The sequence below is a fragment of the Meriones unguiculatus genome, chromosome 14, assembly GCF_030254825.1.
Source record: "Meriones unguiculatus strain TT.TT164.6M chromosome 14, Bangor_MerUng_6.1, whole genome shotgun sequence".
Classification (NCBI taxonomy): Eukaryota; Metazoa; Chordata; class Mammalia; order Rodentia; family Muridae; genus Meriones; species Meriones unguiculatus.
Window position 1 is genome coordinate 2,058,073 of NC_083361.1, and position 25,302 is coordinate 2,083,374.

General features: G+C 45.6%; 1 protein-coding gene across 2 annotated transcripts; it reads left to right on the forward strand.

Moving 5' to 3' along the window:
* Positions 1-1,635: 1,635 nt before the first annotated feature.
* On the forward strand, positions 1,636-23,854 carry LOC110561195 (cytochrome P450 2B1-like). Of its 2 annotated transcripts, none has more exons than XM_060366457.1 (9): positions 1,636-1,848; positions 10,180-10,342; positions 14,086-14,235; positions 16,576-16,736; positions 17,670-17,846; positions 18,317-18,458; positions 19,857-20,044; positions 20,209-20,350; positions 20,450-20,937. In XM_060366457.1, exons 1-9 carry the CDS (start codon positions 1,678-1,680, stop codon positions 20,554-20,556), a joined length of 1,401 nt encoding a protein of 466 aa, XP_060222440.1. In that variant the 5' UTR covers positions 1,636-1,677; the 3' UTR covers positions 20,557-20,937. The 2 variants fall into 2 exon arrangements, with proteins under 2 accessions (XP_060222440.1, XP_060222438.1); XM_060366455.1 differs by lacking the exon at positions 20,450-20,937 and adding an exon at positions 23,303-23,854 and having other exon boundaries at positions 1,637-1,848.
* The last annotated feature ends 1,448 nt before the right edge of the window (positions 23,855-25,302 follow it).

Here is a 25,302-nt window from a genome sequence, read left to right on the forward strand (position 1 = left end):
ACCCCTTGAGTGTCCTGCCACCTCCCCAAAGTGTTGTTATCAGTTAGGTACAAAGTGTTGAAACATGAACCTCTGAGAGAGATTCGCATTCAAAACATAACACCCTGTGGATGGACCAAAGTCATCACTGCAGTGGTGGGCTAGTTAAAAACGTTCAATTTCCTTCTCAGCTTCCTCCCTCAGCCTTGGGAAGTGCAGTTTCTGACTCCTGTGTCATGTTGTAGTGCATGAATAGGGCTTCCCCAGATGCCAGTGCTGTGCTCCTGGAAATAACAGATTCTAGAAACACAAATTAAAAACGTCTGTTATACAGTTACTGGGTCTCTATTATTCTGCTATGGCAGAGAACAGACTAAGTCTTGCCGTCCTGCCATACAGAATTTAAAGGGGACAGAGACATTGTTAGAGAGGGACAGCAAGACGGAAGGTCAGTGAACTTCATGTGCAATGAAGACAACCTGGAGAACAGGGAACCATTTGTCATTAGCCATAGCCATCAGAGACTGTCTCAGGGTTTCTATTTTTGTGATAAACACGATGACCAAAAGCAGCTTGGGGTAGAAAGGGTTTATTTTGTTTCCATTCCCACTTTACAGTTTATCATCCAAGAAAGTCAGGGCAGGAACAAGAGGCAGAAACTTGGAGGCAGGAGCTGCAGAGGCCGTGGAGGGGTGATTAAGACTTCTGGCTTGGCCCTACTGGCTTGCTCAGCTTGCTTCCTTATAGACCCTAAGGTTGCCAGCCCAGGGGTGACATTTCCCACAATGGACTGGGCCCTCCCTCATCAATCACTAATTAAGCAAATGCTCTACAGGCTTGCTTGCAGTGTGATTTTATAGAGGCATTTTCTCAACTGAAATTCCTCCTCACAAATTACTCTAGTTTGTATCAAGTTAACATAATAAAGCTTGCCAACCCAGAGACCCTGAGGCCCCAACCGCTTCCCTGCTAGGTTTCAGCCTGTCTCCACTTGACTCCTGAGCCCCACTACCCCTGAATCTCTTGCCTGTCCTTCTGTCTCCTTTTTCTTCCTATCTGTGTCTGTCAAGGGCCAGATAGTAAAAATGGAGAAATCACACCTGCAGAGCTTCCAAAGATTTGGTCCATGGAATGAACAGACACATAGAGACACACACAGGATCATGGAATACTATTCTTGTCAGTCAGTTGCAATGACATTCCCATATGACATAAAAACACACAGAGAAGCCTCCATAATTTAAGGTTATACATGCAAACACCCCCCAGACATGCAATAGACCAGCCAGTGCATTTAGACTCTGACACAGAAACACATTTGCACATTCATGTTAGAAATGACCTCTCACATAGAAAGCATAGTGCACACACACAATTCCATGCTCCAGTAAATAAGCAGACAGAACTGCGCTGACAGGTCACACCCAGCCCCAGAAATGAAGATGCATTGTTCCCAGTGCCCTTTGTCCTGTGTATCTGTTTCATGGTGTCTTTGCCAAGACCTAGGGTGGGGGTGATGGAATAGGGAGTGAACAGGTGACCAGCAGTCCAAGCAGGAAATCAGAGTGTCCACACTCCACTACAGTGAGAGATGGGGGCAGGGACAGCTGAAGTTGCATAACTGGGTGGAGAGGCGGGCTCAGCATAAAAGGTCCAGCTGGACTGTGCAGTGCAATCAACGGTGCTTAGACTGGGACCATGGAGCCCAGTGTCCTGCTCCTTCTTGCCCTCCTCCTGGGCTTCTTGCTACTCTTATTCAGGGGTCACCCAAAGACCCATGGCCACCTGCCACCAGGGCCTCGTCCCCTCCCCATCTTGGGGAACCTCTTACAGATGGACAGAGGCGGCCTCCTCAACTCCTTCATGCAGGTGAGACACGCACCAGGCTTGAGCCCTGTGGGCTTAGCTCCATGTTAGCTCATGGAGTCACTGAGCAGGAAGAGCAAGGGACTCCTCCTAGGCTGTAGGTTCAGGTGGGAAGGTTGCTGAGTGGCGGTGAGACACTGATGGCTGCTGCTCAGATGGCAGATGAGTCTTGCTCTGCTGGGATCCTGTGGTGCGCTGTGCTTGGAGCCTAAGAGGTGTAGAGATGCTGAGATGTAGAGTTTCACTCCTTGAGGCTTTTCTTTCCCAGAAGACAAAGAAGGATGTCAGGGGCATGAATAATAGGTTTAGCTCCTAACAACAAAAGAGATTATGTCGAGGTGTTCCGGAACAAAGGGGGGAACCAGAGGGCAGAAGGAGGGGCGGGGAGGGAGTGCTTATCATTTTATTCCATGAGCTGGCAGGCCACTTACATGTCTTGGTTTCACACTTGGGATTTCATGTTTAATTACTGCTTGCTTACTGAGAATCTCAGCATGTGTCCTACCTCTCAGGAGAGAGCTGAGAAAGTGAGTGTAAGTCCCACTCCTCTCCCCATGAGTGTGGAGGTCACACTCTTGAACCTTGTATTTTTTACCCCCCTGCGTATTAAAAGACCCCCCATCAATGACAAATTCAGGTATGTTAATTAGTCAGTTAATTATTTTTTTTAAATAATTGTTGAATGTTCTACAGCTTACAGAAAATATCACAGCTACAAACTCTTGGCTTCAACCTTTCATTATAATCACCATTTGATTTTCAAAACAAAACAGAACAGAACAAAACCCAAAGGAATCCAAAATAAGATCACCCGATTTACACTTTGCACACGAAAGCATGGCCACAGGGCTTCCAATCCTAACACTCCAGAGTATGTTTTGAAAACACCTGTACATTATTTGCTCAAACTGCCTGGAAGACACCCCATCCCACTGAAGACATGAAAACCCTCCCCCAGCACCACCAAGGCGCCCCAGAACCACAGTGAGGAATGGGAGCCTCCATGTCAATGCTGCATCTTTTCCCTGCAACAACAGTGATCTCAACAAAGAAACTCACAGGGCCCTGAGGGCCTAAGAAATATGTAGTCTGCAGGAAATTGGGGCCTATTCCAGCTCTGATGTGATGGTCTGGTTGACTTTCCAACTCTATATTCTGAACAATAACAAATCCCAAGTTCAGTGCATAGCAGTAATAGTGGCAGAGTCCCTGACACCCAGGAGCTGATAGTCTGGTTTGAGATGCAGAATAAACACAGAAGTATTCTGATAAGTTACAGGTTCACCTGGGTGACACAGAACACAGGCAAGGCAAAATGACATTTCCCTCTAAGGCCTATTCCTGTTTTATATGTATGAGTGTTGCCTAAAAGTGTGTGTGTGTGTGTCCCATGTACATGATTGGTGCTCAGAAGAGCATAGGAACCCCTGAAGTGAGTGATAGATTGTTGTGAGTACCACGTGGGCACTGGGAACTGAGTCCATGTCCTCTGGAGAACAGCAAGTGCTTTCAAACATCTGCCATCTTTACAGCCCCCCCCAAATTGAGTTTTAATTAATACGTATCTGAGGATCCACATTGATGAATCTCATCAGATTCCCAAAGACTCCCTTGAGTGAGGATTAATGGGGAAAAGAAGCTGTTTCCGAGGAGCCATGGAGGGCAGGTGAGGAAGGAGTGGGCCCAGGTTTAGGAGAACATGATGTTATGGAGGAGAAGCAGGTGTTTAATTTTGGGATCATGGGGAGAAACTGGCTTGACTGAAACCAAGAATGGTAAGAAGGGGAATGGTCTACCTAAGCCAGGAAGATAAGAGTCTCCTGGTGTCTTTGTCTATTTGCTGCTGATAATGATAGAGAAGAGGCTCCATCTTTTATAAAGCAAGGAGGTTTATGGGCCTGGGATGAGGGCTCAGTGGTTAAGAATATTTGCTGCTTTTCCAGAGGACCCAGTTTGGTTCTCTTTGTCCATATATGACAGCTGACAACTGCCTGTAGCGTCAGCTCCAGAGGATCTGGTGTCTTTCTCTGACCTCTGGGAGTCCTGGTACAAGCACAAACACACACACAAATGAAAATTAAAAGTGAGGAGGCTTGAGGGGCCACCCTTGGTATGTAAAGTAAACAAACTGAAATTAATAGAAAAGTAAGGAGGTTTATCTACCTCATAATCATGAACATCGACAGTCCAAGATGGAGCACACCTTTTGTCCTGTCTCTGGTGAGGGCTGTGTGCATGTGTCACAATGTGGTGGAGGGATAAAAGACAATCTGTCACATGCAGAACAGGCTAACATGCAGGGTGGCCTCATTTCCACCCAAGATTCCACCCTTGCTGAAAGGCCATTATTAAGGTCTTCCATGGATCAGCCCTGAAGACCCAATGCTTCTTGCTAGGCTCCAGCACTTGAAGGCTCTACCACCTCTCAACACAACCACTTTGGGGACCAAACCTCCAGTATGGGAGCCCTCAGAGGACACTTAAATCATGTTCAAGGCAAAGCACATGGAATAGGCAAGAAGAAAAGGGCAGCTGTCCAGACAGAGGGCTCTGGTTGCCAAGTGGGAGTGATGCCTTGTGGGGAGTCCCAGGAGAAGCCAGCTCAGGGGTCTCAAGCATGTTGTGGATGAGCCTGGAGACTGACTCAATCACAGCTGCTAGAGGCCGTGTCAGCTCTTGGGGCTCAGCTCAATCTCAGCTCCCTGAGGTTCATCTCAATTCCAAATTGCCTGATTTTGCTGATGGGCCTACATTGCTGGCATACAACCTGGAATGTTCCCTGGAAGCTTTAGTTGGGGCTCAAGAAGCTGAGTTCTACTCTCCCAGGCAGCTGTGTTGTTGAAAGTGATCATGTGAGCTTTTATCAAGTATGTGTAACTGAGAATGATGTCTTACGTATGGTGAAATCCTGTTGGCTTGGAGTAGAGAAACAAACACAAGCTGTGGCCTTTAATAACTGCCAGCATTTGAGAAATATTTTCAACTGAAAATATTTGCCTTTCTAGGTCTTTAATTTTTTTTTTTTTCATGCTCAGGGACAATTTTATCAGCATTTAAGAGGAGAATACCAAGGCAGGGATGTTGTGAATCTTGGCAGCTGCCAGTGGAGAAAGACAAAAATGAGGAAGAGGGATCTGTGGGCTGCCACATGATGAAAGAGGGTGTGGGAGGTGTAGCTTCAGAGAAAAAGAGAGGAAGCACAGTGTCAAGAAAAGCACACCAGGCTTTGGTCGAGAACTGGAAGGAAAGGATAACAAAGAAAGAGAAGGAAGAGCAATGATTTGCTGAGTGACAGCTAGAAAAGCTGCCATGGAGGGTCTACAGGAAAGGGCAGGGCTCTAGCAAGAAAAACATATTATCTCAGTGAGGGAATGATTATTGCTTTCATCTCCTTATCATGGTTTAGGGGAATTAGCCTTCGAAGGACTTGTCTCTTGGCTAGGTGACTGATAGGTCCAACTTAATTAACTTTTAAAGGAGGAAACAATCTTTGCTGCAGGGAAGAATATCATGTCTCCACTCAGGGCAAGAGGGAGGAGGGAGGAAGGAGGAGAGAGGAAGGAAAGTTCTATTCTAAACTGTCTTTAAGGCTTTTTAACATTCTCCTCTCAAGTGTTGATTCTAAAATAATATGGGAGACAGGCTGAAATTTGGGGCTAGACCATTTCCAAAGCTGTTCAGAAGGTATCAGTGCCTGGACTGAAGTAAGGGGAACTGGGGCTGTCTTTGAAATGAACTCAGTGGTCTGCTCTTCACAGAGGAAGACAATGCAGCCAGTCCTGATGAGACCTGATAGGCTGGGGTCAGAGGGAAGGGAGTAGGACCTTCCTTATCAGTGGCCTGGGGAAGGGGCATGGGAGAAGAAGAGGGAGGAAGGGGGACTGGGAGGTGAGAAAGGATGGGGCTACAGCTGGGATATGAAGTGAATAAATTGTAAGAAATAAAAAAATAAAGAAGAACCTAAAAAGTGTTTAAGTAATTAATTAATATGTTTTAATTAATCAATAAGCATTAATTAGTTAATAAGGGTGGGAGATAGAGGAATCTATGCCATTTGGAAGTAGCCCACATGTGAAAAAATGGTGGGTGAGCTTGAGAAAAGAGAGGGAAAGCTCGGAGTGTCAAGGAAACCATGCTCAGTCTTTGGCTGTGTCTGAAGGAGCGAGTGATAGAAAGAAAGCTTTGGGAAAGTCATGATTTTTCTGCGTCAGGACTCACAAAGGTAGGCAGGTAAGAGGCATGCCCATGGTAAGAGGCACTGCCATGCTGTCTGACGGAAGCTCTGCAGGTGCTGCCCAGAGTTTGGGAAGAACTGTAATCATCCATTATTGATATTATTACTCCTACCATCACTTTGAGTGTATGTGGACTGTGTGTGGATGCTCCTACCTATTGCATGGAGGCCAGATGGGGCATTGGGTGTCCTCTCTCACTCTGTCCATTCCTTTGAGGCAGGGTCTCTCCCTGAACCCAGAAACTGGCAAGCCGCACAATCTTCTGTCTCTGCCTCCCCTTTGGAGCTGAGGTTATGGGTGTGCCCAGGGCACCAGGGTCATAAGTGGGCACTGGAATGCAGGTGTGCCCAGGGCACCAGGGTCATAAGTGGGCACTGGAATGCAGGTGTGCCCAGGGCACCAGGGTCATAAGTGGGCACTGGAATGCAAACCCCAGCCATCTTGATGTGGCATCAGGTGCTTCAGGCTCCTGAGCTGCCTCACCAGCTTCAGTTATACCTTAAAAATGATTTCTTTTATGTTCATTTTTTGTTTTGTGTGTAAGAGTGTTTTTTGTCTTCAGGTATGTCTGTGTACCATTTGTGCACCTGGTGGCTGCAGAGGTCAAAAGAGGGCATTGTATCCCCTGGAACTGCAGTTAAAAGTGGTTGTGAGGCACCATGTGGCTGCTGGGAGCCACACCCAGGTCCTCTGCATGCGATCTTAACCTCTGAGCCGTCGCGCCAGCCACCCCAGTTATAAGTTTTGAGCTATGACAGTGTTGAAGTTGTTCGTCTTTCTAAAACCGTATTTCTCCACCTTCCCGACCCTGGGACACCTTCATGCAGTCCCTCATGTTGTGCTCACCCCCAACCGTGAGATCATTTGTGTGGCTACCTCAGAAGTGCAAGTTTGCTACTGCTGTGTGTCAGTGTTCTGAGCTGCTCAGGATGATCAGAAAGAGAAAGGCACTGTAAGATGTAACAGGCTTAGGAAAAGCCTCTAGGACTAACTGGTTAGCAGCTTGAAGAAGGGCTTTTATTAATTGTTACACCAAAGGCCTTTCAGCAAGTCAATTCAGGATACCAACAGCTCTACTGTGAACTAGGAGTTGTCTTAGGGAACCGTTATCTAAGCCAACACAGTAAATATAAGCATTCCAGGTTTGCCAGGAACAGCTTGTGACCGAGGTCATGCTGAGGCTCTGAGAAAGAGCAACCCCGTGAATTTCAGAAAACAGTCAGTGACTGAAGAAATTACTCCAAGGTTCACTGTCATCACTCTGGAGAAAATGCCAAGTGCAATGGCTCCTGTAAAATTCAACTACAGCTATAGGTTGCAATGTAAATGTCTGTGCTTCCCGAGGGCCTTAGGGGACTCCTGTGGAAGTGTCGATCAACCCCCACAGGTGTCATGACCCACAGGCTGAGAACCGCTGCTCTAAACCCAGCTCGTGTCAATGAATTCGCAAAGCGAATACATTCTTATCCTCGACATGCAGATCAGTTAACATTAAGTTTGGTTCCTGTCTTATGCCCTCTGGTCACTACCTTCTCACTCTTCTGACACAGTGAGTTGACTTTCCCTGTGCTCAGACTTCATTGAGATAACAGCAAATGTAAGCAGAATTTGCCTTTATGCCAACATTAAGTTGGTGATTATTTCTATCCCTGACCTGAGAGCTGGGTTGTCAATACGTTGTTGTATAACATTCTGTGGTGTGGCCTTGTCGCTGTTAGTCTGGTGTCAAGTTGTAAGAAGGCTTCTAGGACTAAGCTGGTTTAGTCATTTGGTGAACACAGCATGAGTTCTTGTTGTACAGGCATCTGGAGATGCAGTCTCTCTGTACACTTGTGTTCAGCTTCAAATATTGTAGTGTATTCTCCGTAAAGAGATTCTCCACAAGCAGATTCAGTCAGCTGTGGACTGAAAATACTTAGAGGAAATGCATTCAGGGCCAGGTATGGCTCACACCTCCAACTCCAGCACATCAGAGACCGAGGCAGGAGAATGACAGATATGAGACATCTTAAGCTATATAGTGAGTCCCATGTCAGCCTGGCTACATAGGGAGATCTTGCTTTGAAACATAAACACACATAAATCAAGCATGTATAGAGATTTTTTTCTTAGCAGTATTTCATAAATAACATTGGGCACTGACCATTTTCATAGCATTGAATCTATTAGCAGCTTCAAAATCTACACTTTGCTAAAGCTTACAAGAGGATGAGGATGGGTTCTTTGCAAACACGCTCCAGTCTCTTCAAGGGCTTTCAGCACTGGGGAGTTTTGATATTCCTGGGAGCAATTTCCTGTAGATGCCCAGAGATGGTTGCATTGCCAGGTGGTTACCCAATTGTGTGCACTGTAGTCATGATCCCATTCAGGGCCATTACTAGGTGACTACCACTTTCCCTTACCTGATGACCCAGTGGCTGGGTCAGGGCCATTCTCTCTGAATGTTGTTGGGGGCACTGAACAGTTTGAAGCTGGGTCACAGGAAGGATGAGAAGCCAGGAACAGCTGGTCTGACTGAAGGGCACTGACCTGCATCTATGGCTGTATTTACATCCATATCCACACATACACACACCCATATCATAGCCACGTCTGTGTTTACATGTAACTGTATCCAGATTTAAAGTGGCAGGTTAGGCCCCTTCCCCTCACCAGTGAGAAATAATGAAAAACCCAGTGTGCATATGGTTCTGATCAATGCCCTAGAGAAGCTGCCGTCAAGTAGAACATTTTAACAGCTTCTGTAGACCTTGTGCACCAGCCATCCACATGTACTGTCATCTGTACATCTCTTTTAGTCCAATCCCCACATTAGACTCTGCGAAATTAAAGCAATTTTACAGAGTCAGGAACTTCAGGTCTGGCCCTTTGGGTAAGTGGGAGATTTTCAGCAAAGATCTTTCACCATCATTTTAAAGTAGACCAGTGCTGTTCCCTTCCAGCACTTGTTATTCAGGGTCCCAGTTGCTGTGGAGTGACACCACGGTCAAGGAAGCTCTTACAAGACAGCATTTAGTGAGGGTTTGAGTGTAGTCTCAGAGACTGTCATCATTCTTATCTTTCATTATCATCATGGCCAGAGCATGACACCAGGCATGGCAGGAGCTGGAGCATTAGCTGAGAGCTACTTCCTGCTTGGTAGGCAGAGAGAGGAACTCTGGGCTTGTCATGGGCTTTTAAAACCTCAAAGCCGACCCCCTAATGACACATTTCCTCCATAATGCCACACCTCCCAACCCTTCTAATCTTTTCCAATAGTGCCACTCCCTGGTGACCAAGCATTCAAATATATGAGCACATGGAGGCCATTCTTCCTCAAGCCACCAGGCTTTGGGGCATCCCGCCCTCCTGGCAGAATCAGACTCTTCCTGATGAGAGAATTTAACGGTGGACCAAGACTTAATGGTGGCTGTTATCCAGTGCTAGCCCCTTTGAACTGCCCAGCAGAACCACGTTCTTTGATATAGACATGGGACCTAACTGGCAACAGTCTTAACAAACAAATCTTAACAGAAATATATTCTCAGGAAGCCTAAACTGCTGTAAGCTTAAACTTCAATTATGTTTAAGGTGCAATTACTTTCTTCTAGTTTCTAACAATTCCTGTTACTCTTCTCCTAGTCCTATTAGGGGCAGCACTGCTTGAGCTAAACCTTGTGCAACTTAGTATTTCCTGAGCAAGCTTGCTGGCGAATTCTTTGTTAGGTTGATTTCTAACTATCAGTTTTCCTATACCATATCTATATCTTGTGTATTTTTGAGACAAGGTTTCATGTAGCCCAGTCTAGCCTCCAGCTCAACAGCGGGCAAGGAATGATGTTGAATTCCTGATCCACCTTCTTTACTCCCTTAGTGCTGAGCTTGGGGCATGGGCCCCACACCCACAGCAGCACTGTGGCCTAGTACTGCCTTGAATGTCCATCCAATCAGTGCAGAGCTGCTGGGAGGCGAGCTAACCTGTCACCTCGTAGGTCTATAGAAGCGGGAGGGCGACCAGGGGAGAAGGAGCCCGTTTACCAATCTGTATTTAAGTGTTTTCACAGTTTAACAACAACATCTTTGGTGGCTTACCACACCCTGATACCCTTATGTTTGGCAGCTTCGAGAAAAATATGGAGATGTGTTCACGGTGTACCTGGGACCGAGGCCTGTGGTCATTTTGTGTGGGACAGAGGCCATTAGGGAGGCCCTGGTGGACCACGCGGAGGCTTTCTCTGGCCGGGGGACAATTGCTGTGCTCATGCCTGTCTTCCAGGAGTATGGTAAGCATCTCAGTGGTTGGGATGAAATGGAATGGAGAATGGGCACTGTTAAGCTCATTTCGCAAACCCCAAAAGACCAGGAATAAACTCTGCTGTAAATATATGTGACTTTCAAAAATTGTATACATGTTAGAACACAGGACGCTAACTCCCCGTGGAAACAGGAGAAAAATGCAGCCCCACAGTCTAGGAAAGCAAGGTTATTATGGGGCAAAACCGCAAAGAGGGACTTACATCCTTTGGCGTTACATGATTGCGTAAGCGAAAATGACTTTTGAAATGACTAGTCTACTTTCTGCACTAAGACTACAAACGGGGGCTGGAGAGATGGCTCAGAGGTTAAGAGCACTGGCTGCTCTTCCAAGGGTCCTGAGTGCAATTCCCAGCAACCAATGGTGGCTCACAACCATCTATAATGAGATCTGGTGCCCTCTGCTGGTATGCAGGCAGAACACTGTATATGTAATAAATAAATAAAATAAATCTTTAAAAAAAAAGAAAGACTACAAACAGTTCTGGCCTGGTCATATTGTCTGGTTTCCTACCAACTATATCTCCAGTGGGCAGGAAAGAATGCAGTAAGGTGAGTTCTTCCCCTCAGGGCATTGAGGCTAGTTCTTCCCTAAAGGGGGCTGGACATGTCTCCACCTAGCTATCCTTCGTTCAGGCTTCTGCTTTAAACTTGAAAACAATACCCACTGATTTTTAAGTCTTTTGTGTTTCCTTCTCCCCTTCCCATGATCATTTGAAGGCCTAATCTTGGGTCTTCCAGATATGACCCCTGGTATCCTACAGATTTACCTTTCCAGAATGGGATCTTAGTACCATTACTGTATTGCTCTCAAACATTTCTTCATGAAAGCCATCAAGAGATTTAAAATACAAGGCCCAAAGCTAAAAATAAAATGAGTAGAAGTAACTTCACGGTGGATATAGGGGTAGTAAGCCACGGAGAACTATTATACCAGGATTTAAACCATCCTTTGGAATCTTTTCTCTCTAGCATCCCTCCAGGCTTTTAGTCCAGTTGCTGTAATACTAGTTCTTATTCCAGCTAATCAGATCCCCAAGATAATAGCCAATGTCAGGAGACCCCTTTTGACTTAGCATTTCAGCTTACTAGGTTGGATTTGGGGCTGAGGGTCTCATCTAATATTGCTTAAGTATTAACAATAGGACTGTTGGCATCAGGGGCTATGAAGGCTGAAATACCATTGCTGGGCAATGGGGCAGTCCTCAGAAGCATCTGGTTAGTTGATCCACCTGAAGAGGCAGGGAGCAATCATGTCAGCTTCCAGCAAGTCCATATTTGAGCTTGCAGTCCATAGATGATCCTGGAATACAGTCAAACAGAAGAAATCTGCTGAGACAAAATCAGACTAGAGATAGAAGTTAAAATTTGCCTATTAAATGGGAAAAATGAGGAATCCCAAGACCAGGAGAAAAACTCAGATGTGGTCTGTTTGCAGTATGCCAGATCTCATGACTTTTTTGGTTTCCTGAAGCTCACATGAATTTTTAGTTTACAAAACTCCTTCCCCAAAGGATTGAGAAACTGTTCCAAGTTTTTTCTTAGACTGCCCAAGGTCATTATTTAAAATGTCTGATAAACTTTAAAATGTTTCATCACCTTGAACATTTAAACATTCCCCAAAATCTGTTTTTGCAATATCAAAATAAAGTACCTGGTTTAGGAGTGAAATAACAAAGCACAACCATAATTTTAAAAGTCAAAACATGCAAACTATCCAATCTCTAAAAGCAATACCAATTTAAAATGAGACTTGTCTTCTTAGTATAAAAGGAAACAAAATTCATTTCAACTATGATGTTCTATAATCTTTCCTTTCCCGGACCCACATGGTAATCTCAAGATGGTGGAGTCACATCCCGTGGCATGGCCAGCCACATGCTTGCTATCTAAACACCTCTGTGCTTGCTATCTAAACACCTCTATGCTTTTATAGATCATAGGCACACATAGGTGTTCTAAACAAGAGTCTGAATTTTAACCTTTAAACATATCCAATAAATCTATAACCAAGATATGCAGAGCATATTAACCATTTAAGATCAGTCAAAAACAAACATATAATAGCCTTACATACATTTAAACAGACAAAACTGTTCTTATTTGACCCAAACTGATTCCTCTGTGGCAGGTACAACATCCACCCCAAAGAGGCCAAAACTAAGTCCTCTGAGTTCAGACTAAGGCAGAAGCATTTGGCAGCTGCAGCTGAATTCACTGGAGTCCAGCAGCATCAGGTTTTACAAATCACACAAACAGAGGCTCAAGAATACTTCCCAAACATCCTTCCAGTCACAATCCCGACTTTTTATTCCTGCATGTCTGGCAGGCCGGACTGCACTGGGAAGTGTGCCATGGCACTTGCTGCTGCCATTTCCTGGCCTGGGATGCATGGAGCTGCGCTGCAAGCAGGCCCTGTGTTGGGCGCAACCCTACCTCGGGTGGCTCACTGCACCTTAGGGGAGCATGTCGGCGGGGGACCAGTGGGCCTCGTCCCCATTCACCACATCCAAGCCGGTCATCCAGAGTCCTCTCTCATGGCTGCCGCCTCTCTGGGACTCCAGCTGCAGTAGCGTTCGCTGGGACCAGGCAGCCTGGGCCCTCGAGCTCTGGCCACCTGGAGCCAAGTGGATGCACTATTTGCACAGCCCGCGCATGGTGGACCCCTCGGCCACTCCTCTCTCACAGCGTGGCTGGCACAACCAAGCCCTGCCCCAGCCTTTCTGGAGCCAGGCTGGAAAGGTCACTGTACCACCATGGTGGAAACTTTGGAAGTGTGTCTGGCAAAGGCCTAACAATTTCACTCCAACAGACACAAAAAACGAAACAGACTAGAAAATTGTGTGTTCTGAAACAGGTACCCCCAACTAAAATAGAAAAACAGACACAGATGAATCCAGGACTGTCCCCATGAACTTCAGCAGCTCTGATCACTAGCACATCTTTTTTAATCACTGCTGCCCAGATACGGACACCCGGAGTCTTGAGGAATTTTTGGAATAGAAGACAGAAAGTACATGCACACACAGACACTGCACAGAGGCATTTAGACACTTACTGCTGGCATAAAAACCTCCAGGTCAGGTTCCTGTAGTCTTGGGGTCCCAGGACTATCCCCCAAAATGTTATGCCCAGTTCACAAACCACAAAAGACCAGAAATAGACTCTGCTGTAAATACATGAGGTTTTTTGAAATTGTATACACATTTGAATACAGGACTTTAACTTCCTGTGGAAACAGGAGAGGAATGTGGCCCCATGGTCTAGAAAGCAAGGTTTTTATGGGGCAAAAGGGCAAGCAGGTACTTACATCCTTTGGCGTTACATGACTGAGTAAGGGAAACTGACTTTTGAAATGACTGGTCCACTTATAGGCGTCAAGACTACAAACAGTTCTGGCCTGGTCATATGGGCCGGTTTCCTTCCAGCTGTATAATTAGTGGGCAGGAAAGAATGCAGTAAGGCGCGTTCTTCCCCTCAGGACATTAAGGTTAGTTCTTCCCAGAAGGTGGCTGGATGTGTCTCCACCTAGCTAGCCTTTGTTCAGGCTTCTGCTTTAAACTTGAAAACAGTACCCACTGATTTTTAAATCTTTGGCGTCTCAGGCACAAAGAGAAGTGAATCTGAAGGAAGTGAGGGTAAGAGGTGGTGAAGAGCCCAGGTTTCATTGAACTTCTAATGTAAGCTTCTAATGCTTCCCCTACTTTCTCAGGTGTGATCTTTTCCAATGGGGAACGCTGGAAGACTCTCCGGCGATTCTCTCTAGCAACCATGAGGGACTTTGGGATGGGGAAGCGAAGTGTGGAGGAGCGGATTCAGGAGGAGGCCCGGGGCCTGGTAGAGGAACTGAGGAAATCACAGGGTGAGTCCTGGAAAGCCTGGAGAATGGGATTAAAGGATGATGGTGAAGCAGGAACATGAGTGCACAGCCAAAGAAAGACAATGAGTCATACATGAGCAGAGAAACACACACATACACACTCACGTATACACAGTCACGCACACACAAACATACACAGTGGCAGATAGAAAATAATACAGAATGAAAGGGAAAAAAAGTGAACTTCCTGGTGTCCAAGAATAATCCTCAGACACAAATGAGAGGTTAGCATGCCAGCTACTTCATTCACAGGGAAACTGATGCCAGGGTTAAGACTGTATGTCAGTCTGGCATGGTAGAACAAGCCTGTCATTTCCAATATTCATGAGCAAGAGACAGATAAAATCAAAGCCAGCCTGACTCCATCATGAGATCTTGTCTCAAAAAAAAAAAGTAGTTTTTCTGTGGGCGTAGCCCAGCATGCACACGGCTCAGTCTGATGATCCCTAACACCACAATGTTGGCACAGTGGTCATACTAGCCATCTTAGTGTACCTGATGATCCCTAACACCATATGTTGGCACAGTGGTCATGCTGGCCATCTTAGTGTACCTGATATGGAGGCAGGAACATAGAGATTTGAGATCATCCTTGACTTTATATGGTGTTTGAGGCCATCTTGGTTATATGAAACAGTCTGAAAACACATTATATATCCCAGTCAAGTGATGGAAATAGGAACATGCTGCCCCCGCCACACACACCGTGGATGTGCTGATCTGCTGAGCAGTGAGCAAAGAGGTCCATGGGTTGTTTTACTTTGTGGCAGCCATAGGCATTTCTTGGTGGTTTTTTTGAAACATCATAACAGTAGAGTACTGGTGACACAGTCCTTTGTTAGCACCCCATTCCTTCATACTGGTGTTTGTCATTTCTCAGGAGATTCTGAGATGTCCCTGCAGAGGCTGGAAGGGAGCAGAAGGAATCTAGAGATTCCTTCTCTAGAAAGACAGGAGAAAACAGGGTGACAAAGTGACCAGGAAGATGAGATAGAAAGAGGGACCAAAAAGGAGAGAGAGCAGAAGTGATGGGGACAGAGAGCAGGGGCAGGTAAGGGGGGAGTAGGTAGGGGAAGGGACAAAGAGAAAGAGAAGGAAATGCTGCAAGATTGTTAGACAGAAAACGAGAGAGACAGATAAAGACAGACCTGCAATTTGCAGAGGACTCAATCAGGCGACAGACAGGTGAGCCCCAGAAAGGGGGGCAATGCTGGCCCAATATTGCTGGACTGAAGACATCTCATGAGGGCCCTGATGGGACCTAGAATTCAAAGGCAGCAGGTGACAGATGTTGATGGTTCTTGAAATACCTCTGAGTCTAAAATCAGAGAAGGATTGAAGAAGACCCAGAGAGGAGAGACTTCTAATCCTGCACAGGCAATCCCCGAACCTTTGTCTGTACCATTCCTGCCAGACAGATTTAACAATGAGCTCACAGTCAGAATGGTGACCTGGGAGGAGGTGCAGCATGGAGACTAACCACACATGCTGTCTGAAAGCTCTCCAGCTCTGAATCCTGGTCCCAGTTGTGAGGAGCTGTGTTGTTATGGTGAAATTAGCTACCTTCTCTGTATATACTAATCAAAAGGAAAAGGATTGGCCCAGGACACCTCAAGACCAAATTCTCAGTACAAAGGAGACTTATTTGCTCTAGAGGGAGTGAGGACAGTGATGAGGAACAAAGACAGGAGATAGAGAAATAGGGAGAAGGAGAACTTAGAAAAAGGGGTAAGGGAGAGGGGTAAGAGTATTTGTCTTTGGGGCACAGGGGGCGGCCTCTGGTTAGGGAGAAGACAAATGTGGCTCAGAGACAAATGGTGGATGGTAAAGGTAAAGGGGAAACTCTGTTTTAAGATGAGGTGTTTTATTTTAATGGGGCATGTTAGTTAGGTGAGCTAAAGAGGAATTACCATTGCTGGACTTCAATATTTGATAGCTGGACCATGGTAGTCAGCTTTAGGAGGAGGAAGTAGCCAAATGAGGGAATAGACCTTGGGAGCAAGCTTGAGGAATGTAATCTAACAATTCTTAGCAAGGAGAGGGAGTGGGGAAGGACAAGGCGTACCAGAGCCATGTGCTGGTGTGGGCTACTGTCCCTTCACTAATAGCATTGCATCTTATGTGTAATAACCATGAGAAAATTAAAGAAAATGGCACATCCAACACTGAGTGCAGGAGCTGGTGCCCATAGGTATAGAGTTAGCAGCTGCTGTTTTTCTTTGAGTAGTGAGTGGTGGCAACAGCTTTACAGAGATGGGGCTAAAGCCAAATGTTCCCCAGTTCTTGACACCATGCCTGCTGTCCTGCCTTCTCATTATCCAGGAGCCCCCCTGGACCCAACCTTCCTCTTCCAGTGCCTCACAGCCAACATCATCTGCTCCATTGTTTTTGGAGAGCGCTTTGACTACAAAGACCGCCAGTTCCTGCGCCTGCTGGAACTGTTCTATTGCACCTTTTCACTCACAAGCTCATTCTCCAGCCAGGTCAGTGGGTGGGAAGAGAGGAGCAGGGTGGAGGAAACAAGTGGCTGCTTTGTGGGTGAAGAAGGGAGTGTCTTAAGGCAGGAAGAAAGGCTGAGACAACATGGAGAGACAAGGGGGCTGAGGCCAGGAGGAGGGAGGGATGGATGGTTAACAGGATGGATAGACAAGAATGTAATGATGTAGAGGCATCCAGACATAAAGGGAATGACGACATGGGGCTGTGGCTGTCTGTGGCTAAGAGAGCAGAGGACTTGTCATGTATTAATTCCTGCGTTCATCCCTAGCACAATGGAAGTCAGGTTTGGTGGTACACATATTCAATCCTACTGCATGGGAGATCAGAGTTCTTGGCCATCTTTGCATAAGCACTGAGTTTGAGCACAGTCTGAAAAACAGGAGGCCTACTGGGAAGTGGTGGCCTATGCCTTTAATCCCAGCACTTGGGAGGCAGAAGCAAGCAGATCTCTGAGTTTGAGACCAGCCTGGTCTACAGAATGAGTTCTAGGACACTCAGGGTTACACAGAGAAACCTTGCCTCAAAAAACCAAAACCAAAACAAACAAACAAACAAGCACATAAATGAGTAAACCAATTAGAACCAGGAGACCATGATTGAAAACAAAACAAAACAAACAAAACCAAAATGATGGTTTAGGAGAAAGAGGAGAGAAAAAGAGATAGAGAATACAAGATAAGTTAGTGCTGGAGAAAGATGCAGATAGATAGTCTGATAGCACGCTGTGTGTATTTGTGCATGTGAGTGAAAATGAAGAAACAAGAGAAGATGAGCAAGGAAGGGAGGAGAGAGGGAGGGAAGAAGAGAGGATGGAAAAAGGGAGAACAGTCTTTTATGAAATATTGGGACCTAGGAATACAGTTTGCTTCTTGAGACTTGATAGCTCCAGGTGACCTCCTGGGCCCTTTTTCTCGCAGGTGTTTGAGCTCTTCCCTGGCTTCCTGAAGTACTTTCCTGGGACCCACAGACAAATCTCTAAAAACCTGCAGGAAATCCTTGAATACATTGGCCATAATGTGGAGAAGCACAGGGCGACCTTGGACCCCAGTGCTCCACGAGACTTCATCGATACCTACCTTCTACGCATGGAGAAGGTAAGTCCGTCCTGAATGGTTGAAAGAGAGGATGGGGGCAAATGAAGGATGGGAGTGTGATTAGAGGAAAGGAGGGAAGGGGAACAGAGGATGGTGAGGAGAGATAGAAAATGGAATAGAGGAGATGCAGAATCACATGGATAATGAAATAAAGAGAAAGGGAGGAGAAAATGAAACAGGGAAAGAAAGAAGTCATATGGCCAGGGAAGAAACACAGGGCAAATGGCAAAAAGCAGAAAGACTGGAGGGGAAGAAAGAGCCTGTGAGGAAAAACATGATAAACTCCCAAAGAGCAAAGTAGAGAGAGAAGAAGATGGAAGCCAAGGGATATTGTGAAGGGTAGAGAAATGCCAAGCAATCCAGATAGTGTGAGACTCGCAGACAGAAAGACAGCGACCAGAAATGCATGTGCTTCACCCTGCAAAGCCCAATCACCCCTGACCCTCCCTTTTCTCTCCATCTGGAACCAGGAGAAGTCCAACCAACACACGGAGTTCCACCACCAGAATCTTGTGATTTCCGTGCTCTCTCTCTTCTTTGCTGGTACTGAGACCAGCAGCACCACACTCCGCTATGGCTTCCTGCTCATGCTCAAGTTCCCCCATGTAGCAGGTGAGCCACAGGTGGAGATTTTGAGCATCTTCTAGCTCCCTTTTGGCTGCAGAGGTTTGTTTGGATGAGAGAGATATGGGCCTCTTACACATGGAACTCTGAATGTTTGGGTTTACTTCTAAATTAAGGCACTCCTCAGAGTGGTGTGTGAATGAACACTCAGCTGACCTGATTTAAGTTGTTTTTTTTTTCTGCCACATAAAGGTTGATCCTTCCTTTTTCCTGCTCTCCCTCCCTTCATCCCTCCCTTCCTTCCATCATTACATTTGTCTATTCATTTATCTTTCTATCCATCCAGCTCTTTATCCATCTACTTATTCTCATTTACCCACCTGTTTGTCCACCCACCAACCAATCTCCCATCCACCTATCCCGCAGTCATTTTCCCACCCATCTTAGCATAAATCTATCCAAACAACCATTTACTTACTCATCCTTCTATCTACCCACTAAACACACACACACACACACACACACACACACACACACACACACACACACACACGTGAACCCCTGCCTCCAGCATGTATTCACTCAACCATATACTAATCAACATTATTATTATTGTAATCATTAATTCTTTAGTCACCCAAGGAGGCATTCCATTCATTTCAATTAATCAACTGAGGAGTTTTTCCTTTGATCAGCAGAGCTGAATAAACTATTTGCCGCTCATGCATTCACACCCTTACCTATCCTTCTGTCAACAGGTTTCATTTCTTAATTCTTTCACTAAGCAGCCTTTGAATTCCACTTTTGTCCATCCATTGTTCCATTATTCTGTAATTGAATCACGTATTGACTTACAAGTTGAATACATAATGCAGTGTTTAATGTATTTGCTTTATTAACTCATGAATCTGTCCACTCATTAATTGAATTATCCTTTGACTTTTCTTATGTATCCATTTTTACAGGCATCTGTTGATGGATTAATTTACTTCTCTGTTATATTCTTGAAGACCCAGATTCAAGTTCTTAATTTATAGTTCCATGTGAAGTTGTGGTGTGTGTGTGTGTGTGTGTGTGTGTGTGTGTGTATGCATCTCCTTTCCACCGGTGAGAATTTTTTCCTGCTTTCTTCCTCCCACTCTCACCTCACCATGATTGCTCTGAAGTCTCTCTCTTCAGTAGCTCTTCAAGGTATATTTTTCTTCCTTTTTAAAAATCTTGATGTAGGGAAGTTGACACTCAAGGAGGAGAGCTTTAATACAGTTTTAAACATGAGCAGAGAGAGACAGGTGCTTAAGAACGAGACAGTTGTTGCACCGTTGAGTGTACTGAGTTTCTTGGGAGAGTCTCCTTGATGCACCCATTTCATGGGTTGTTGGCTCAGGAATACAATATCATTGCTACAAAGATGGTAGGGTAAGTCCACTGTCTCCTTTTTCTGTGCAGAGAAAGTCCAAAAGGAGATTGATCAGGTGATCGGTTCACACCGCCTTCCAACCCTTGATGACCGCATCAAAATGCCATACACTGAGGCAGTCATCCATGAGATTCAGAGATTTTCAGATCTTGTCCCAATTGGAGGGCCACGCAAAGTCATCAAGGACACAGAGTTCCGAGGGTACCTGCTCCCCAAGGTGAGACCAGCTGTGATTCCTCATCTCTACTCCACTACCACATACTAGTGTCCTAATCACTATTCATTTGTGGTTTCCCAGCATTCTGTGCTTCTTAGGGACTGACTGCTTTGCATATGGATTCAGGATATGTTAACATCTTTGTATCTTGTAACTCCTCCTAGAACACTGAAGTGTACCCCATCCTGAGTTCAGCTCTCTATGACCTACGGTATTTTGAAAAACCAGACACCTTCAATCCTGACCGCTTCCTGGATGCCAATGGGGCACTGAAGAAAAATGAAGCTTTTCTGCCCTTCTCCATAGGTGAGACAGACCTGTGATTCCATTCCCAGACATCAGATGCCATGCCCAGCCTCCAGAACACAAACAAATATATGTCCGTGTTTTCTGAGTCTGTTCCAGGTGCTTTGCCTGAACCATCCCATTCACCCTGGCCTCATGAGGAGACTCTTGAACTAAAGGATCATCCTGGTCAGAGGGACTTTGCAGAAGTGTTTAAAAGCCTCTAAACATGAACAAATTCATTTTCTTTGTAGAAAACTGATTTTCTTTTATTTTATGCACATTGGTATTTTGCATGCCTGTATGTCTTTGTGAGTTGCAGACAGTTGTGGGCTACCATGTGGGTGCTAGATTTGAATCTCAGTCCCCTGGAAGAGCAGTCAGTGCCCTTAACTACTGAGCCATCTCTCTAGCCCCACAAATTTATTTTCTTAAGAAACAACACTAAGAACAACTGACATCATTTATGGACACAGCCTTGAGCTGGGAAGGGTATTGTGTCTGGGAAGGCATTTATCTGTGAGCACTGAGAAGATGGCACATGTCTTGACACTCTTGTCTCTGCATTAAATACTATTTGAATTATTAAATTTCAAGAAAAATCAAAATTACCAGCACTAGTTTGAGCAAAGAAACCATTGATGATGGCTAATACCCCGAATCAGAGAAAGTCCAGAGTTACAGCACCCATCAGTGTTGCAGGCTGAGTCTACAGACAGATGAGGGAGCTGGCCATGCACACACAGCTTGACTGGTGCCAGCTCCACCCTTGCCTTACTTGGCCATGCTGGCCTTGTTGGCACCCTGGGATTGGTCAACTGCTATGCGTGACTGAGATGTGTTCTTTACTGGAAGAATACAATGTCAAGTCAGTGCATAGTTCGGTTGTCTACTGTGTGTGGTTCATTTGTTACACACAGAAGCTGCCCTCAGACAGATGCAATCTGTTCAATGGACTCTGTAGGATGTCAACTTAGAACCTTTGTACTCATGTTTCTTATCTTCTGGGGAAAGGGATGTTGTGGAAACAATCCCTTAGTCCCTGCACACTCTTATTCTAGGGATGGAATCCAGGGCTGTGTGTATTAAGCAAGTTTTCTATTGAAAAGCCCACATCCCTGCTCCTCCCTGGTATATTCTAGAAGGTTCTCTCCTGCTGAGCCTCTCTCCTCCTTATCCTTTCTTTGAAGTATTTAGGCAAGTGCTCTCTTGCTGAGCCATGTCTCAGCTAAGAATTGTTAAGCCTTGGATGTCCAAGTGTTTTCAGTGACCATGGGCTCAGCCCTGCTCCTGGATTTGTCTAGTGTAATAGCCTCCTTTCATATGTCATCTTTAGAGTTGGAAGAGTGAGATAAAAGCAAAGTGTCTGTATAACAGTCCCAAGTTTATAAAGAGAGGGATGTGGAGAAAAGGGACTTAAGAGAAAGACATGGAGGAAATGCATGACAAGATATGGTTGGACAGAGAAGGAGGAGGCTTCAGGATGCTACCTAGGGAGTGTAGAAGAAGCAGACAGAAAATAATAGATAATAAGACACATGGTGATGATAGGTACAGGCAGACACAGGGCCAGGTAGACTGCCATAGGACACAAGCAAGGAAGTGAGCAAGGAGACAAGGAAGCTAAAAAGATAGTAACGCCAAAAAACCATGGAAGGTGTCAAATCAGCAGCTTCAGGCAAGGGGACATTGTGTGAGACTTAAGTCATAAAACTATTCTGGAACAATCTGGGTCACAAAACCAGTTTTAAAAGAACCATCTCAGAGAGCTAATCTAAAAAATTTTAAAGTTGATGTCCCTACATCTTGAAAAGGAGAGGCCCAAAGGAATAGGGTGCTTTCCCTAGACTCCCCTACATAGGCACAATTTCCCAACAACCTGGAAAGCACAGGGGTTTCTGGGAAATTCCTCCTGTACCAGGAAACCCCAGGTAGTCACTTGCAGATTGAGAAACACTGAGGAACGGGGCAGGAGCTGGTGCTGCCGCCAGTGCTTTCAGCCTCCTATTGCTGTAGGATGCTCATAGCTGAGGTTACAGACCATCAAAGTCTCCTCAGACCTTTGAGAAGCCAGTGGGTGCCATGGACCCCTTGTTATGTGCACCTGCCTTATTTTCAGCTCTATGAACCATTGTGGTTGTTTTTGAGAATTTTGACCTCAAGCTAAGTAAGAAAGGGCATGGGAGTGAAGAGGTAGTAGAGAGAAGTAGAGATGGAGAAAGTGAAGAATGAGAGAAAGTGGGACAAAGGGAAAGAGAGGGAGAGGAAAGGAGGGAGGGAGGGAAGGAAGGAGGAAGAGAGAGAGAGAGAGAGAGAGAGAGAGAGAGAGAGGTCTTGTTATGTAGCCCATGGTGTTCTGAACCCCTCACCTTCCTACCTCAGTCTTCCATTGAGATTACAGGCATGTGGTTCCATGTCTCGCCTGTATAGGAATCTTTCTAAACAACACCTTTATGCTCAGGACAGTGCTGAGATGGATATCAACCCCATCCTAGAGAAACTCATTCTTCTTTTTTTTTTTAAATGCAACTACTATTTCTTTTCTCCCCCTTTGAGAACTGTCTAGGAGTTTTGGCTTTTACATAGCCTTTGTCCTTACTCTTGTATCTAGCCTACACTTGAAGACAATCATGGCAGAAGAAAAAAAGTGTCGAGAAACACACTGATTATTCTGCTCAAATTTTGTGTCACAAGGCCAAAATGCTAGGGTGTTGGTGAAGTTTTACATATGACTAGAAGTGGGTGCGATGATAATTGTAAGCCACTCCAATGGCTAACACACCTTTGTAGGCTCACAACCCATGAAAACCATCATACTTTTCAATGCAAATAAGAATGAGTTTCTCTTCTCTCAAAAGAGAAACTCATTCTTATTCATTGTAATGATCAAATGTGTCTAAATGGGTTTAGGGATGGGACAGCCCAAAGGTTGTATGTGGGCCTGAGACTCACATGGTTCATCTGTGCCCACAGGAAAGCGCATTTGTCTTGGCGAAGGCATTGCCCGCAACGAATTGTTCCTGTTCTTTACCACCATCCTCCAGAACTTCTCTGTGTCCAGCACCATGGCTCCTAAGGACATTGACCTCACTCCCAAGGAGTGTGGCATTGGCAGAATACCCCCAACATACCAAATCAGCTTCTTGGCCCACTGACTGTGGGCAGGTGTCCTAACTTCTGTAGAGAATGGCACCATCTTTCTGCCTCTGAGAGGCCTGCAGGAAACCAGACCCTAGTGCATTGCTCTCATCCTTCTACCCCCTGTGGCTTCAAGGTGTGCTTCTCTGAGTGAATAGCACTTGAGAAATCAATCCAGTGCCTTTCTTGTTGTGTGAGCAGAAATTTCCAGAGACCACATCACATGCTGAGTCACTTCTTGGTTTCTCCCAACAGCTGCAGTCCCCATTTATCAACTTGCTGTGCTTCATGATCTGTGCTAATGGACTCTGTACATGGTCTCAATTCTGTGTCTACAGACTTGCCTAATATGTATGGTTCATGTAAATGAAATCACATAGTGTGTGATCTTTGGTGCCCTGTGTCTTTTTTTATTTTTTAAAAGTTTATTACCTTTATATCTTGACTGTAGGCCCTCCCTCTTTCTCCCATTACCATTCTCCCTTCCTCCTTCCCCTATTGGCCCTCCCCTACTCTTCGGACAAGTTTGAGGCTCCCCACTAACTCTTACCACTATATCACATACCATCAGGACTGACCAACTCTTCTTCCCTATTGGCTTGGCAAGGCATCCCTGCCAGGGGGAAGTGATCAAAAACAGGTAAAAGAGTCTATGTCAGAGACAGCTTCCTCTCCTCTTTCTAGGGCACCCACATGAGGGCCAAGCTACCCATTGGGTGTGTAAGGGGCCTAGGTTGGTTGAGTTCATGCATGGTCTCTGGTTGGTGGTTCAGTCTCTGTGAGCCCCCTGTGCCTACATTGGTTGGCTCTGTTGGTCTAGTGGAGCTCCTGTCTCCTCTGGGTCCTTCTATTCTTCCCCACACTTTTCCACAAGACTGCCTGTGCTCCACCCAATGTTTGACTATGAATCTCAGCATCTGTTTCCATCCCCTGCTGGGTGGAGCCTCTGAGAGGACAGGTGTGCTATTGTTCCCATTTGAAAGCATAGCAGAGTAGAGTTAATAGTGTTAGGGGTTGGCTTTTTTCTGTGGGGTGGGTCTCAGTTTCAGCCAGGCATTGGTTAGGTGTAGGACTCTACTGGTAATGGAATCACATAGTCAAAGTCTGATGTTTCCAGATAGCCTTTAAGCTCCATCTATAATGTAGGACTCCCTTTCTCAGCAGGGTTCTCTCTTCACCTGATCTGGGGAAGCCCAGATCCCATAAGGAGCAGCACATAGCCGACAGAGAAGATTACAGGCCTGATGCTTTCCTAATAAGAAACCTGCTGAGCAAACCTGAGGATTCCTGGAAATACCCCACCCTGTGTTAGTGAGATCTTAGCTTTCAGCAAAGGACCTTCGATTGTACCTGGAGATTTCCTTCACTTATAAGTACTTCACTTATAACTAAGTACTGTGTTCTTCTTCTTGTGAGTGGATGGTGATATTGCATGTAAATGAGGTATTATATCACTACATGTAAATCAAGTAACCCTAGCACCTCTAGCCCCAGCGAATAAAACACATTCACCCTGAGAACCCCTTCCAGTGCCCAAGGTTTATAAGTCCTTGATTCATGAAAGAAATCTCACTCTCATTCCATTTCTCCACTATAGCTGACTGAGAAATGTCATTTCTCCTGGAGAAGGGTGGTCTCCTCTCCTCCCTGGAGATTCCCTGCTGCACTCCCAGGGCTTGGCTGCCAGGCAGGCTGGCTAGAGCCTGCCTGACTTCTGTGAGCTTGGTGTTGATCTCTGGTGCAGCACCACCATACTTGGACCTTCCTTCTGGCCTTCTGGGCTTGAGTCTCCCTACATCTGCCTTCTGGCCTGCTGTGCCTGAGCCTTGTCAGGG

Coding starts and splice junctions, on each gene's coding strand:
- LOC110561195 (XM_060366455.1), top strand. CDS start 1,678: ATGGAGCCCAGTGTCCTGCTCCTTCTTGCCCTCCTCCTGGGCTTCTTG. Junction 16,737..17,669: donor CAAGCTCATTCTCCAGCCAG/GTCAGTGGGTGG, acceptor TTTTTCTCGCAG/GTGTTTGAGCTCTTCCCTGG. Junction 20,351..23,302: donor TTTTCTGCCCTTCTCCATAG/GTGAGACAGACC, acceptor CTGTGCCCACAG/GAAAGCGCATTTGTCTTGGC.